Below are 15,704 nucleotides of genomic sequence, written 5' to 3'. Positions count from 1 at the left end.
TGTGAGTTCAAAACCAGCATGGTCTGCATAGTGAGGCTCTGTCTCCAATGAAAAATAAAATCAGGTCCTTGAGTACAGCTGAAAGGTGAACTATTGCCAACAGACGTTACTATTATTTATCCAATGAGGTAAAAGTGTCTGCAGTGGGGAAGAAGTCACCCATGGGGAGGTCAACGGAAACTCCAGCTGCCTGTCTCAGCTTCCCCAGGCTGGTTCTGCGAGACGCTGTTAGGTGTGCGCTTTGATGGTGTCATCTGTCTGTGGTTATTAGTTCTCTTACGTGGAAGCCCAAGGGGGTCACTCTTCTCTGCCCAGAAACCACTGTCAGGAACATCAACTGACTGCCTGAATGGTGCTTCCCACTCAATTTCTGCTGGATACCCCAAGTACCCAATATGATGATGCACTGTCATCTGTCTGCTTGTCTGTCTGTCATCTATCTATCTATCTATCTATCTATCTATCTATCTATCTATCTATCTATCTATCTATCTTAGTCACTTTCCTGTTGCTGTGATAAAACACCATGACCAAGGCACTTTATAGAAGAGTTTATTTGGGCCTATGGTTCCAGAGGGTCAGAGTCCATAATGGCGTGCTGGCAGCAGCAGAAGCTGAAGGCTCACAACTTGAAGCACAAGCACAAAAAGAGAGTGAAGGAAAAAGGCATGAGTTTAAATTCTCAGCGCCAGGTGACACACTGCCTCTAAGGCCACCTGGGCCTCTTCAGCGCCGTCATCAGCTGGGCACTCAGTACTCAGATGTCTGAGACTGTGAGGGACACCACATTCACGCCACTGTCTCTCTTTCTCTGTTATTTGCTGTTTATTCTTTTTCTTTGACTTGCTTTACACTTAATAAACTCACTTACTCAAACCCAAAAGTCTGTCTGTTATTGATCATTCTCCAGACCAGACAGAACCACTTGTTTGGAGTCCAAGGTGAGGGAGCTCATGCCTGTTGCACACCCAAGAGGACGGATGTGATGGCTGTCTCACGCCCATGCTTGGTCTGAACTGAACATTCTAGAAGAGGAATAGGTGCCTAGTCTAGCTCAGCTATATGCAACTGGATTTTGCAAGGATTTTACAGGTAGAAGCAACAAGGTTCAGAGACGTAACAGGCTGAGTGAGGCCTTGCAGCTGGTACAGGTGGATCCCTGTGTCCCTGCCTGTTAGAGCTTGGGTTGGTCCTGCTGTGGCTAGAGCCGATAGGACCTGAGTTGCCCAATTGTCCTTGAGAGTTTCTGGGGTGGCCCTGGGCCTTCATGCACAGGCTCTGTGTCTTGGGCTGAGCTGGACAGGCTAACAGACCATAATCCCAATGTGACGAGCCCCAGATGGTTACTTCTCACTTCCGCCAACCACACTGAGCATCTCCTCCTCAGCAGCCTAGGGCCAGGCAGCCTCAGAAGGGCTGTGGCCTCAAGTTCCAGACACTACCCAGGAAGCTTCAGGAGGCCTCAAGCCCCACGTGCTCAGCAGGGCCTCTCTGGCTGCCCTCTGAGGGACGCTCTGGGATGCACCCCTCTTCTCTCCTTTCCCATGTACCAGCAACTGATGCTTGTCTTTCCTACAGGACCATCTCTGCACCCTCAGCTTCTCACGTGTGCGCTTCCTCCATGAGCCAACCCTCCAGGCTTGGGTCCTGCAGCCCCTCTAGACAGCTGTGGTCATTTATGTCCCCTTTGCTTAGTCTGTAGGGAGCCTTGATCTTCTTGAGGGTTGGGGCAGGTCAGCTCCACTCTGTAGTGTGCCCAACTCCAGCCCAGAGCCAGGAGCTCAGTGGCTATGTGTGGGTACTTACGTCGCTTGTTCAGTTCCAAGTACCAGGGGCAACCCCCAAAGAGGCAGATCTCTTCCCAATTAATTACCCATCTCTCTAATGGAACGCCAGTTTTACAAACAACCATTTGATTGCACCATGGTTCATTATAGCAAACAACACTGTTTCAATAGGAGGAGGAGAAGGGAGGGAGGGAGGGAGGGAGGGAGGGAGGGACGGAGGGAGGAAGGAAGGAAGGAAGGAAGGAAGGAAGGAAGGAAGGAAGGAAGGAAGGAAGGAAGGAAGGAAGGAAGGAAGGAAGGAAGGCAATCGGGCCTGCAAACAGCGTTCTCACTAAGTGGGTAGAGGACCTTGCCCTAGGGACCACAGCATAGGGCGTTGTGACATCGAGAACTCCTTCCAGCCCCTGGGACTAGGTTCCCACTGCCCAGCCAGGGGAACAGGAAGGCCGGCTACTATGTGTCTGTTGGTCAAGAGTGCAACTGAAAAAAGCAGGTGTTAGTTTAGGGTCCATCTCTGCCAGAGCCAGAGTTCAGAGGGGAGGCCGCTGCTGACTCCAGAGCTATGGACTACATTTCCCAGAGTCCTTCAGAGCCCGAGGACCAGCCATTGGCAGATTTAAATAGCCCAGGCCCGAGGCAGCCAGGCCTCAGCTGTGGACTCCTCCGCCTCTCGGGTGGCTCTATTGGCTCTGGCCCCGCAAGGGTGGGCTCCATTGGCTACCCAGCTGGCACCGACGTCCCCTCGGAGCCGGGTGGCAGCCGGAGGTAAATAGCCATGTGCAATCCTCCTCTCTATATTTAACAGCTGCTACAGAGAAGGTGGCGGCTTTTGTCTTCTGGAAGAAGGGCCTTGGAACTGGGCTGGGACTGGCCTTCTCAGAGTGAGTGAGGTCACCATGCCGGCTTCCCAGAGCCGGGCCCGTGCCAGGGACCGCAACAATGTCCTCAACAGGGCCGAGTTCCTGTCCCTGAACCAGCCCCCCAAGGGGACCCAAGAGCCCAGAAGCTCAGGTAGGAAGGCCTCAGGGCCCTCGACACAACCCCCACCCTCTGCCGGCGACGGGGCCCGGGAGCGTCGCCAGTCGCAGCAGCTGCCCGAGGAGGACTGCATGCAGCTGAACCCCTCATTCAAGGGCATCGCCTTCAACTCCCTCCTGGCCATTGACATCTGCATGTCCAAACGACTGGGGGTGTGTGCCGGCCGGGCTGCATCCTGGGCCAGTGCCCGTTCCATGGTCAAGCTCATTGGCATCACAGGCCACGGCATCCCTTGGATCGGGGGCACCATCCTCTGCCTGGTGAGAAGCAGCACCCTGGCTGGCCAGGAGGTGCTCATGAACCTGCTGCTAGGTGAGTGTGCGTGCTGGCCACCTGTCACCCGGCCTGGCCAGGCCCTTTGGGAGGACCCAGCCCCACCCCTTCCAGGATCAGCAGGTTCCCTGAGAAAGGAAGGAACTCATCTAATGAGGTTACAAAGGAAGGGTGCCCCAAAAACAGACAAGCCTCTAGTGTCGTGAGGCAAGGGCCCCCAAATTGGGGGGCTTGAGCATGCAGAGGCCAGCAGGCACCCCTGGGAGCCAGTTCTCTGCACCGGGCTGCTGCTCAGGCAGAGTACAGAGGCTGAGGCTCTGGGGTGAACTTGAGAGCTCTGCTGAGTGACCTAGAGTGATGCCGCTGTCGGGTCATTGTTCCTGACCACTTACAGACAGTACTCCTGCCCCCCCCCCATTGTCCTCTTCTCCATGCTCAGTCCAGAGACCCTACAAACCGCCCAGGATTTTTCTACAGAGTCTGAAGGTTCAAGGGACCCACCTAAGGTCCCCTCCTCACCCACTCTGATCCTCTTGGAGTACTAGCTTGCTCCTGCCCAAGGATGTCTCTGGAGAAAGGAGTCTGGTCATCATTTTCCCTTGCCACATTCTTTGCCACTAGCCCTCCAGGTTAGCACTGCCATGTGCCAGTTGCCATGGGGTGCCCATGTGGAAAGCAAGCCACCCCTTCTCCATGGAGATGATACCCAGCCCCCACCCAGCTCATCCTCCCGGTCCCCAGGGTGCTCTGGGAGCCTTTGCTTCTACCCTCTGAGCCAGGCCCCTGCCTGGTTAAGACAGGCGAAGCTGGCTTCTCTAATTCTAGAAGGAGTTTCAGCGCAAATCCAGGTGCCCCAGAAACAGACAAGCCTCTAGTGTGGTGAAGCAAGAGCCCCTGCAAATTGGGGGGCTTTGAGTGTGCAGAGGCCAGCAGGCACCCCTGGGGTCACATCCCCTCCATGGAGTGTGGTCTCTAGCGTTTTAGCCGATGGGAGAAAACTGACAGATAGCGAGGTGGTCGGCTGGGGCTGCGGCTCAGCTGGTAGCGTACTTGTCGAGCATGCACAAGGCCGTGGGCCCCATGCTCAGTGCCACATCAAACCTGCCATGGTGGCATGTGCCCACATCCTAGCCCTCGGGAGGAAGAGGCGAGAAGATCACCAGTTCAAAGCCATTCTCGGCTACACAGTTTGAGGCTAACCTGAGCTACGTGAGACTTTGTCTCAAAATACCAACAAGGTGGGCATGGTAGCATATCCTTTTAATCTCAAAACTTGGGAGGCAGAGGCCAGCAAATCTCTATGAGTTCAGCCTGGTCTACAAAGTAAGTTCCAGGCTAGCCAAGGCTCTATAGTGAAACCCTGTCTCAAAAAACCAAAACCAACAAAATAGCCAGGTGGGCCTTGGCCCCACAGTCCAGATCACCTTCCAGGACGGACCCTGGTCACCTCCTCCATGCAGGGACAGCCACCCTCCACTGAGCGGCAGACCTGTCACTTAGCTTCTGATGCCCTGGGGTACTGTCAGCCCTGGAGCCCAGGCCTCGGTCAGGGTGGACTCTGTTTGCCTCCCTTCCCCTTAGGTACTGTGAAAACTTAAGTCAGTTCTCACCTCTAGGTCTCAGTTTCTTGATCCATGCAATGGGGCAACAGGTCTGTGGTGGAGATTTGAAGGGAGCTGGCGAAGAACTAAGGCTGATGTCACTATTGCAAGAACTGCGGGGCCTGGAGACATCTTGTCCAGCTCAGCCCTCACTCAGAGCACAGGGCACATGACCAGTGCCCAAGGAAATCTCTGGGCCCAGGGTGAGGTCTCATGCCTACAGCCAGGACCCTGAGGGGCAGATTGGAAGCAGTGGAAAATGGGTGCTCAGAACGCCATACATGTGGACAGCCCTGTCCGCTCAATGAGATGCCAGAGAACCTAAGCCAGAACAATTTCAGCAGCTAAAGAAAGCTTAGAATCAACCATTGTGAACCCCAGGCCCTCTGTGGCCACAGCAAGTAACTTCACCTCTTGGAACCTCAGTGTCCTCATCTGTCAAATGGGTTGTTAGGACATTTGAAGGAAGTATGCTAACATGGAGGGCTTGGCATGTGCTAAGGGTAGGGGGCACTTAGGTGGCCATGCTGTCATCATGGTAGCATCGTCAGCTTCACTAGGTCAACCTCTGACAAGGTCCCTTCTGTGGTCCAGATGCTAGTGCAGTGACCCCATCCTTCCTTTCTCCTGCTCCTCAGCACCAGGCTGGATGGCCCTGCAGGGAGCCAGGTGACAGAGCCAGGTGGAAAGTGGCTTGTCACCATGATCCAAATCCTTTATGTATTCATTTATTTTTAGTTTTTCAAGACAAGGTTCTCTATGCAGCCTTTACCGTCCTGGAACTCACGCTGTAGACCAGGCTGGCCTCAAACTCACAGAGATCCACCTGCCTCTGCCTCTGGAGTGCTGGGATTAAAGGCGTGTACACCAAGACCCTGCTGACATTTAAAATTTTTATTTTATTTATTCAATTTGTGTGTTCGGGATCATTTTAGTATGTTGTCAGTGTACATCGTCATCATTGTGAATTTGTCACCGTCATCTGCCTGCGGTTCATTTCTATCTGCCCCAGCTGAACACACACATACACACACACACACACACACCCGTTGCACACAGCTCCTCACCACCCCACGCCAGCCGCTGGTGGCAACCATCTCTTCTCTGTCTGTGAATCCAACCGCTCTAGAGGCAGAGGCTTCCTGTGCATGGATTTACATGGCATTTGTCTTTCTGGGACCCACTTATTTCACTTAGCGTGAAGTCCTTGGGGTTTGTCCTGAGTATGTAACAGCACTGTCTTTCTTTTAAAAACTTTAAAAAACAAAAACACTTATTTGGGGGGTGAATGCATGTGTGGGGGTCAGAGGATAGCCTGTGGTAGCCTATTCACTCTGTCCCATAGGTCCTGGGGACTGAGCTCCGGGCATCGGGCTTGGTGCCTTTACCCACTAAGCAATCTCCCCAGCCTGACTTTTCCCCTTTTCCTGGCTGGATGATATTACATGGTGCAAATGGACCCCATTGTGTTTGTCCTTTACCCAGGGATAAGAGTCTCCACTTTCTGGCCCTTGTGGATATTGTTGCTGGGGTGGGGTGGGGTGGGGGGCTGTGGGGGTGTGTGTGCATCTCAAGCCACCACTCCTGGCCCTCTTGGCTGCTCAGAAGTAGATTGTTGGTCATTTAGTAACTATGTTTAATGTTGGAAGAACTTCATATGTTTTTCACCGTGACTGTACATGTCACCTTCTCCTGGCTGTGCACAAGCATTCCAGTCTCTCCACACCCTCACCAACACCAACTACTATTACTAATTATTGCTATTTTATTTTTTTATTATTTTACTTTGATTTGTTTTTTAGGCTAGCATACAAATGAGTTTTACCACGACCAACACTTAGTTATTATTAGTTAGGTTGTTTTTGTTCATTGTATTCATCTGAAACTTTTGAGACAGGATCTTATGTAGCCCAGGATGGCCTCAAACTCACTATGTAGCTGAAGCTGGCCTTGAGCTCTTGAGTGTTCTGATCCCAAGTGGTAGGATTACAGTTATGTGCCTCCATGACCCACTCTTGTTTGTTTGTTTGTTTGTTTGTTTGTTTTTTGCAAGAGCATCACTCAGGACAGCCCAGGCTGACCTCAAGCTGGTCCTCCTGCTCTCCTCCCAAATGCTGGGATTATAGGCATGAGTTCAGCTCAGGTAACTAGGGGTGAGTGGGCATGTTTTGTAGGTGTGCATGTATGGCCATGTGCTTGTGTGTCGAGGTCAGAGGTTTCTCTGGTATCTTCCTCAACTGCCCTGTATCTTATTGTTTTGAATAAGGGCCATTATTTGGCTAGTCTGGCAGGGCAGTGAGCTCCCAGGATCCACCTGTCTCCATCTTCTGTTGCCCGGTTACAGAGGCACATTGCTACACCTGGCTTTTATGGGTGTGCTGGGGCTGAACTCAGATTCTGAGGCGTACTGAGCCATCCCTGAAGCCTCTGGAGGGAACTTTTAAAAGACAAAAATAAATAGGATTAAGCAGAAATTTGAGAGAACATCCTCGGCTGCAGGATGGTCTGAGATTGAGCAGGTGTTTGCTGGGCAGATGTCCTGGGGAAGCTTTGGGCCAAAGGCTAGGGTGGCTTTGATGCCAACTTCTGGCCCACAGAAGACAGGTCACAAAGAAAGTGGGCCTGTCCCTTAGTCCCTCCCCAAGGGTAACCTGTTTGTGTTTTGGGCGCCATGCCTCTGGCCCTCTCCCTGCACATACCAACAGACAGCGTTTGTCGCGCTGTGTTTGACTGGCATGGCCCCTGTGCTCACAGACTTGTCCCACTGGATGGCCTCTATTTGCAATCCTGTCTCATCCCCCATGGCACTTTTTGCCAAGAACAAGGACAAAGCCTCTTCAGCCTCGAGCCTCCCACTCAGCCCTCAGCCAGCTCTTCAGAAGATACGTCCGTCACCTCTCCTAGCCCCTGCCCACCAGCTCTTGCTCTTGGGGACAACTTACCTCTCATGAGACTATGTGCCTTACCCCTGACTGAAGCACATTTAGGCTGATCTCAAATCTTCAGTTAGATACACTTCTGCCTCCAAAGGTGGACACTTTCGTATTATTTTAGGGGTACTATGTGATAGCCGGCCTCCTGGGGGTCTTTGGCCACCCCAAGTCCCAGTGAGGGTTCTGACAGGCGATAGAAAGGAATTCACCACACAGGGCAGAGCGGGTCTGCCAGCATATTCACACAATCAGTAGGTTCGTTCTGGGACCCACTCCCAGTAGCACAAGCCACTCAGCTGAGGTGGTACCCTGGTGACAGTCTTCATGGAGCCGCCTTCGGGTATGGATTCCTCAGCTGAGAAAGCACAGGCCCTATTATGGTCACTGTGAAAGCCACTTGGGTCAGGAGAGTAGGGGACAGACCAGGACCCACCCTATAGCAGCCTGGCGTGGCATAGGGGTGGAAGGGACTCGCAGGAAAAAGGAGAGATAGTAACCGTGTGTGTGCACACCTACGTACGTGAACTCACACCTACGTACGTGAACTCACTCCTCAAGTCAACAGCGCAGAGAACTGAATGCCAGAGGCCAGGCCCATCCCAGACTCCCTCTGTGCCCACTCTCCCGACCTGTCCACTTCCCGAATGCTCCCCGGAGAGACCGTATCTTTTTAGAATGTTGCTTTGATATTTTAAAAATAACTTTTTGCAAATGTGGTTATATATATATGTCATAAAATGTCATTTGAACCTTTCTAAGTGTACAGTTCATTGGCATTAAACATTACTGTGTGGCGACAGATGTCGCCACCATATATCTCCAGAAGTTCATCCTCTTACAAAATTGGAAGTCCTCCCCCATGAAATCCTAACTCTCAGCTGCACTCACTCCCAACCCCACACACTCTGCCTCTCTGTCTGTGAACTCAATTGCTCCAGGTCCCTCATGTCAGGAATTCTATGGTATGACCTATCTTGTAAAAGTAACTAGGGTTGGGTGCAGGGAGGGTCTCATGTAGCCCAGGCTGTCCTTAAACTCACTCTGTAGCCAGGAATGACCTTGAACTTGTGATCCTCCTGCCTCCACCTCCTGAGTGCTGAGATCACTGCTGTACACCACCACACCTGTTTTAAGCGGTGCTACAGACTGAACCCAGGGCTTCGTGAGCATTCTACTAAACTACATCCTTAGCCGAAAATCACCTTAAGACCATGTGTACAAAATGCACATTCCTGGCAATGAAATGAGTGCAGAGAGACAATTAAAAAAAAAACCAAAAACCTCCATCCCCCGACACATCCCACCCCCCACCCCACCCCTGCTCAGAAGGAAGCCCTGATGCCAGGCCGGCCAGCCAGCCTTGCAGGCCGCCCTGCATCCAGACACGGGCTTGCATCATTCATCTGATGGCCCAACTGTAAATCCTCTCTTGTAGTTGGCCTTTTCCATTCAGCATGCCCGCCCCAAGCTCTCCCTTGGTGGCTATAAATACCCAGAGGCCTTGTCATCTGCAGCGGCTGCTGGGCGCACCTTGTCTAGATTCAGCCATGCTGTGCTGTATCTGTCTGGCCTTGAAGGGCACTGGGTCACTGCACGATTTTTGGGGTTCTGAGGTACACAGCAGTAGCCATCCTTAACCAGGAGTCAGATGCACACCTCAGATCTCTTCTCAAGGAGACAGCCCTAAAAAGCAGAAGTCTGGGACCCAGGTGGGAATGGCAGTCCTAAGCCAGATGCCCTTAGAATACAGACCTATTGACGTTCACTTCCCGGTGGCTGTGGAGCTCTGACTTCCACTTTCCAGCGCCAGAATGGAGGGCAGAGGCAGAGGCCACCTCCAGGCTAGAAGCACCAGGAACTTTAACCCACAAACCTGTCCCTGTCATATCAGGACACATCTCTGCTCCTCGCTGGCCAGCAGCTCCACACCCGCCACTTGCACCTTCCTGTCACCTTCCCAGTCCTGCAGAGGGGTGAGCTGGCTGAGGTGGCCTTCAAGGGAATAACAGTCCAAACCTGAAAGGGGCCATGTGAGGTCCTGCCAGCTACCTCTCTGCTCTATACACCGGTTGGCTGGGTGCTGCCTTGTTTAGGGCCTTCCAGCACTCTAGTTTCCTGGCCATCACAGGCCCCGAGGACTGCCGAGCTGCAGGGATAAGGCAGGCCCCCGTCACCCCTAACGCCGGGGGGAGGCCTTCAGCACAGCCACGCTGGGGAACAACCAGCCCCTGCTTCCCTGTGGGAAAGATGCTGTATATGAGCACTGCGGTCCTCTGCTGTGGCCCTGGGTGCTACTCGTTATCACTGCCTGAGAGAGCCCTCCAAGAGGGCTCCATGTTGCTCCCTGTGGTATCAGAAAGGGATGGGAGCGGGGAGAGATTGGCTTGCAAAGTCCATGTAGTCTGCAAGGGGTAACTGAATCTGGTCTCTCATCCTGGATCCCAAGTGTCCAGCCACTGCCCTGCTGAACCTTAGTACGTGGAGGCCCAAGGAGAAGAGTGACCTTCCCAAGCCCACAGCAAATCAAAGACAGGCAGCATTCACCGGCTCCTCAGCATTCACTATTCCAGCCTCACGCTGAGCCTCTTCCCAAATGGGAGAGGTTTTGTGGGTTAGCAAACCCAAGACAGGCGGAGTTCTCAGAGCAGAGGATGGCAGTGTTTGTTTCTATTTCTGGCTCCAGAGTATGTGACAATCACAACCGCACCCAGGGCTGGCCCCACTGGAGGAAGGGAGGGAGAGCTGTCCTATCCTGTGCATTGAGGGGGCAGCCCCACAGCCTCTTCTGTCCTTAGTCCTCAACATCCAGACAGCCGCAGCCTTCCGAGGCCCTTGTCCACGTGCCCCACCTCTCTGGTAACACTGCTCTGTGCACCTTGGTGACTGTCTGTCTCACCCTTGGCCATTAGAGCCTGCCAGCCTGTCTGCCTGGCCCCAGGTCTGGCACACACCTGTTCATCTCAAGAGCCAACTATACCCAAGAATGTGGGTATGGGAGCCAATAGCTGCTCCAGTCTGCTTGCTGTGTCTTGTGAGATAAGGTCATTATGTAGCCCAGGTTGGCCTCAAATTCATTACCTCCTGCCTCAACCCATGAAGTGCTGAGATAACAGACATGCATTACTATGCTTGGCCGTCATCAAGTCTCTCTCTCTCTCTCTCTCTCTCTCTCTCTCTCTCTCTCTCTCTCTCTCTCTCTCTCTCTCTCTCATGCTGGCTGGGGTTGGAAGTCAGGTACCTGTACATTGTTAACCCATTCTCTACCACATAATTGCACCCCAGCTCTGTCCTTTCTCATTGCCGTGAAAGTGTTGGCTGAGTCCGCCATTGACGTACACAGAGAGGTTTTAGAGACAGGATCCTGGCCAGGCATTCTCCAGTAACGGTCACCACTTACCCAACCCTCTGATGGGCCAGGCTTTTGAGGCAGGACCAAATGCCACCTAGATGCTGGGACTTCCTCCTTTGGCACAGAGTGCTGTATGTCCTGGGGCTTCCTAAGTCCCTTGCTTGGGACCGCTAGTCACCCTTACAGGCACATACTGTCCCCCCTCAGAGAAATAGTATCTGTGATCTACACCTCACAGGTGGGAATAGCTAGGTGACACCCTGAGTCATGCAGGCGTGGTGGCCATGCCACACTGCTGGTCTGTCTGCAGCTGTCTGTCACTAAGGAGGGACTTGTAGGTGCTGAGGCCTCACTGGTATCTCATGAGGAGTGGAGGAAGACTCCCTGAGACTCTGCTCCCGACTTGGCCTTCTAATACCAGCCCTGGCTCCAGAGCAGAAAGATGTGAGCTCTAGGCCTCCTTGTGGCTGGGAAGGGTCGTCTGTGCCCTACACTAGCAGTCAGGGAGCCCAGGGGGCCACTGTGACTAGCCAGTGTACCTGGGCCCTGGCATACTGCCATCGTCCGATGGCCCAAAGAGGTAGAGCAACCCAGCACACCCACCCAGTGGGGTGGCAGACACAGGGTGGAGGCAAAGGCTTCCCCTAACTTCCAAAATGGGGAGAGAGCCCAGCCTACGAGCCAAGTTTCCACTCAGTGATTCAACTAACATCTGGAGACTCTGCTCTGTGTGTGGCCAAGTGATACACGTATGGGCAAGACAGACTCATCCTCACCTTCGTGAGGTGAGGTTACCGAGTGGCCACTACAGAAGACCTGAAAGAGAACACACAGCCCAGGTCTAGCCGGTCTGTGAGTCAAGAGTGAGCCAGAGGCCTAGAGGGGACAATGAAGACAAAGTCAGTGGGTTGGGGAAGAGCAGAACATTCCAGAAAGGAGAAACAAACGGGAATATTCCATACCCAAGGCTTTGTTGTCTTCTGTGAGGTGGGGTGATATGTGTAGCCTGGCAGCTGTGGAGGGCACTTTAGGTGTGCCTCAAAATACTGCACAGAGGAGCCAGGTATGTGGCACACGCCCGTAATCCCGGCACGTGGTGGGCAGAGGCGGGATCTCTGCAAGTTCAGGGGTAGCCTTGCCTACTGGGTGCACAGCACTGTGACTGCACAAATGTCACCCACTCTGCTCCAACGATGCTGAGTATGTGTCATGTGATTGCAGTTCAGCTTTGTAAAAACGGCCGTGCCCTGGGCCTGGGAGGGCCTCACTAACACACTCGGAGGGGATTCTGGGCCCTGGGCCCTGGGCCCTGGGAGGGCCTCACTAACACACTCGGAGGGGAATTCTGTGCCCTGGGCCCTGGGAGGGCCTCACTAACACACTCGGAGGGGATTCTGTGGCCTGGGTCCTTGGAGGGCCTCACTAACACACTCGGAGGGAATTCTGTGGCCTGGGTCCTGGGAGGGCCTCACTAACACACTCGGAGGGGATTCTGGGCCCTGGGCCCTGGGAGGGCCTCATTAACACACTCGGAGGGGAATTCTGTGCCCTAGGCCTGGGAGGGCCTCACTAACACACTCGGAGGGGATTCTGTGGCCTGGACCCCTCATCTCAGCCCTGGACCCCTGCAGCTACCTGTAGCTGCTCAGGACACCCATCACTAGTGAGTGTAGGGAACAGACACGAGTGAAACAGGGCAGGGAGGGCCTGCAGGGTGGCTCAATGGGTAAGAGCACTTGTGGCACAAGCAGGAGGACCTGAGTTCAAGTCCCCAGCACCCACATAAAAAGCTGGGCATGCCCGCGTACACATGCCTCTAGCTCAGCACTGCATAGGGCAGAGACAGATTCGGGTTTGCTGGCTGTCGGCCCAAGTGCAGGCTCAGTGAGAGACCCTGCCTCAAAAACCAAGGTGGAGAGCAGCCAAAGAACATAGTCATTGTTAAGTACTGATACACACACACATACACACACATACACACACACACACACACCACACACACACACACCACACACACACACACCACACACACACACATACACACACACACACACACACGCCACACACACACCACACACACACACACACACCACACACACCACACACACACACACACACCACACACACACACACACACACACACGCCACACACACACACACACACACATACACACACACACACACACACGCCACACACACACCACACACACACACACACCACACACACCACACACACACACACACACCACACACACACCACACACACACACATACACACACCACACACACACACCACACACACACACCACACACACACCACACACACACCACACACACACACACACACACACACACACACACACACCACACACACACACTCTGTGGGGAGGGAGAAAAAGAATATCAAATCACCAGATGGTGGCAAAAAGGAAGCAAGATGGGGAAACTGTGGTCGGAGCTTCTACAGACAGGGACCAGGGGTGGCATCTCTGCTGAAGGACGTGGATACCCCAGAGAAGGGAAGTCCAGGTAACAGGAATGGCTAGTGCAGAAGCCCTGGGGTGAGACTGTGCCCTGAGGTCACTGAGGCCAGTGAATGGAGGGAGGGCTGGGGCTTGGAGCTTGGCCAGCCAGTGGCGCTGACACCAGGCCCCTGTGTCCCACCCACAGCCCTGCTCCTGGACATCATGACGGTGGCCGGAGTACAGAAGCTCATCAAGCGCCGCGGCCCCTACGAGATGAGCCCTGGACTCTTGGACTACCTCACCATGGACATCTACGCCTTCCCTGCTGGCCACGCCAGCCGTGCCGCCATGGTGTCCAAGTTCTTCCTGAGCCACCTGGTGCTGGCGGTGCCCTTGCGCGTGCTGCTGGTGCTCTGGGCCTTCTGCGTGGGCCTGTCACGGGTGATGATCGGACGCCACCACATCACAGACGTCATCTCAGGCTTCATCATTGGCTACTTCCAGTTCCGCCTGGTGGAGCTCGTGTGGATGTCCTCCAACACCTGCCAGATGCTCATCTCTGCCTGGTGAGCCAGCACCCACCGCCCATCCGGGCTCGAGGCAGAGCTGGTCCCAGAGAGGTGGCTAGAAGCAGGTCAGCGGGGAAGGACTGAGTCCGCTTCCCCGTTCTGGCTGGAGGCTGACTTGTTCGTACTGTGGGGCTTCCTGTCCTTTTCGCTTGGACTCTGAGGCAGCCAGGACGACTCACATGGGCTGTCGTGCTTAGCCTCGATTCCTAGTCTGAAGACAGTAGATGAGAACAAGATGGCCTTAGGAGGGACAGAGTCTTGTCCCTTCGTCACCATGACAGCGGCTGTGCTGTGCCACCACACCACAGCACAAAGCTCAGTGAAATATCCCCACCTCTCACCCGACATGGGTGCCAGTCCATGGGTGATCACTGACAGCTTAGGGTGCCTGGGGCCCAGCCTGCAAGATACTTCTGGGGAAAGGCTCTGGTGGCCCAGTGCACTTTGGGAAGTACTGCACGCTGCCCTATAGTAGATGTTCACAAGGGCACAGCTTATTTGTAAAGGCACTGATGTGTCCTCTAGAAAAACCAGCTGTTCAAGCTGTTTAACTCAGCGTTTCCTAAATTTATTTCACCACAGGAGTCATTTCTCCAGGAATAGCTCTTAACCCACCAAGAACCCAGTGAGTTTGGGACGCTACTGTCCAGGAGCCAAAGGGCCTGGGCCATGAGCTGGCCTCTCGCACAGCACCCAGCCCTGAAGCCTGGGGAGAGCAGGTGCCCGTGCCAAGACCTATAGAAGACTCCTGCCATGGTCTCTGGGCAATGGCGCAGCTTTGGCCCCCAGGGGCCGGACTCTGTGTGACCTAATAGGTCGTTTCCAAGTCAGCCACTTAAGGATGCGCATTTCATGTGACAATACAGTGATGTGCAAAGGACCATTGTCCTGTGTGGTTTTGTTTTTTGTTTGTTTGTTTAGTTTTTCTAGACAGGGATTCTCTGTGTAGCTTTGGAGCTGTCCTGGATCTCACTCTGTAGACCAGGCTGGCCTCGAACTCACAGAGATCTGCCTGCCTCTGCCTCCCGAGTGCTGGGATTAAAGGCGTGTGCCACCACAGCCCGGCTTGTCTTGTCCTGTGTGGTTTTTAATGTGTGGGATACAGTGGCATTCCCTGGTGGGAATAGCAGTTTTCTCATCCCAGACGTGCCCGAGCCACTGGTCAGGGGACCAAGAGGGCAAAGGTCCCAAATAAGAGCAGCCTGAGCTGCTCCTGGGCTAGTCCGGCTACAGTGTCTCCTGCAGGCCACCTCTGGGGCTTAGTCACAGGCACTGCCCCTCTGCCCGAGGCAGGGTTGGGGACTTCTTTAGTGGTGCAGGAGTCTGACGTCCCCTTCCTCCAGCCTCCAGCCCTCCCAGGGCTCCTCCCTCAGTCCCAAAGGCTAGATTTCTGTCCCCTGGAAATGGACTGATGATCTACCAGCTACCATGAGGGAGGGCGAGGTGTCAGTCAGAGCATGGGTGCCAGGATGAAGCTCCCAGAAGTCGAAATCTACACGCAGACAGAGGGGATGTGAACGTGAGCCAGGATGGAGGGACGAACGTAAGGCAAGGTACACAGGCTGGAGACCAAGCCTGGCCTTCCACAGGCCAGCTCGGGCTGGGGAGAGCTGGAGGCCACATTGCTGGGGCCAGCACGCATCCTGCTCATACACCTCTAAAGCGGGAAGTGATGCCCACTTAGCAGAT

General features: G+C 54.0%; 1 protein-coding gene across 1 annotated transcript; it reads left to right on the top strand.

Annotated features, from left to right (window-relative positions):
- The first annotated feature begins 2,409 nt into the window (after window positions 1–2,409).
- Plpp7 (phospholipid phosphatase 7 (inactive)) lies at window positions 2,410–15,080 on the top strand. Its single transcript, XM_042274919.2, has 3 exons — window positions 2,410–3,137; window positions 13,652–14,012; window positions 14,598–15,080. The coding sequence occupies exons 1-3, from the start codon at window positions 2,684–2,686 to the stop codon at window positions 14,623–14,625; spliced, it is 843 nt and encodes a 280-aa protein (XP_042130853.1). The 5' UTR covers window positions 2,410–2,683; the 3' UTR covers window positions 14,626–15,080.
- The last annotated feature ends 624 nt before the right edge of the window (window positions 15,081–15,704 follow it).

The sequence above is a fragment of the Peromyscus maniculatus genome, chromosome 4 (genome assembly GCF_049852395.1).
Source record: "Peromyscus maniculatus bairdii isolate BWxNUB_F1_BW_parent chromosome 4, HU_Pman_BW_mat_3.1, whole genome shotgun sequence".
NCBI classification, from domain to species: domain Eukaryota; kingdom Metazoa; phylum Chordata; class Mammalia; order Rodentia; family Cricetidae; genus Peromyscus; species Peromyscus maniculatus.
The sequence above is the reverse complement of the archived record's forward strand: the minus strand, read 5'-3'. Positions and strand labels throughout refer to the sequence as shown.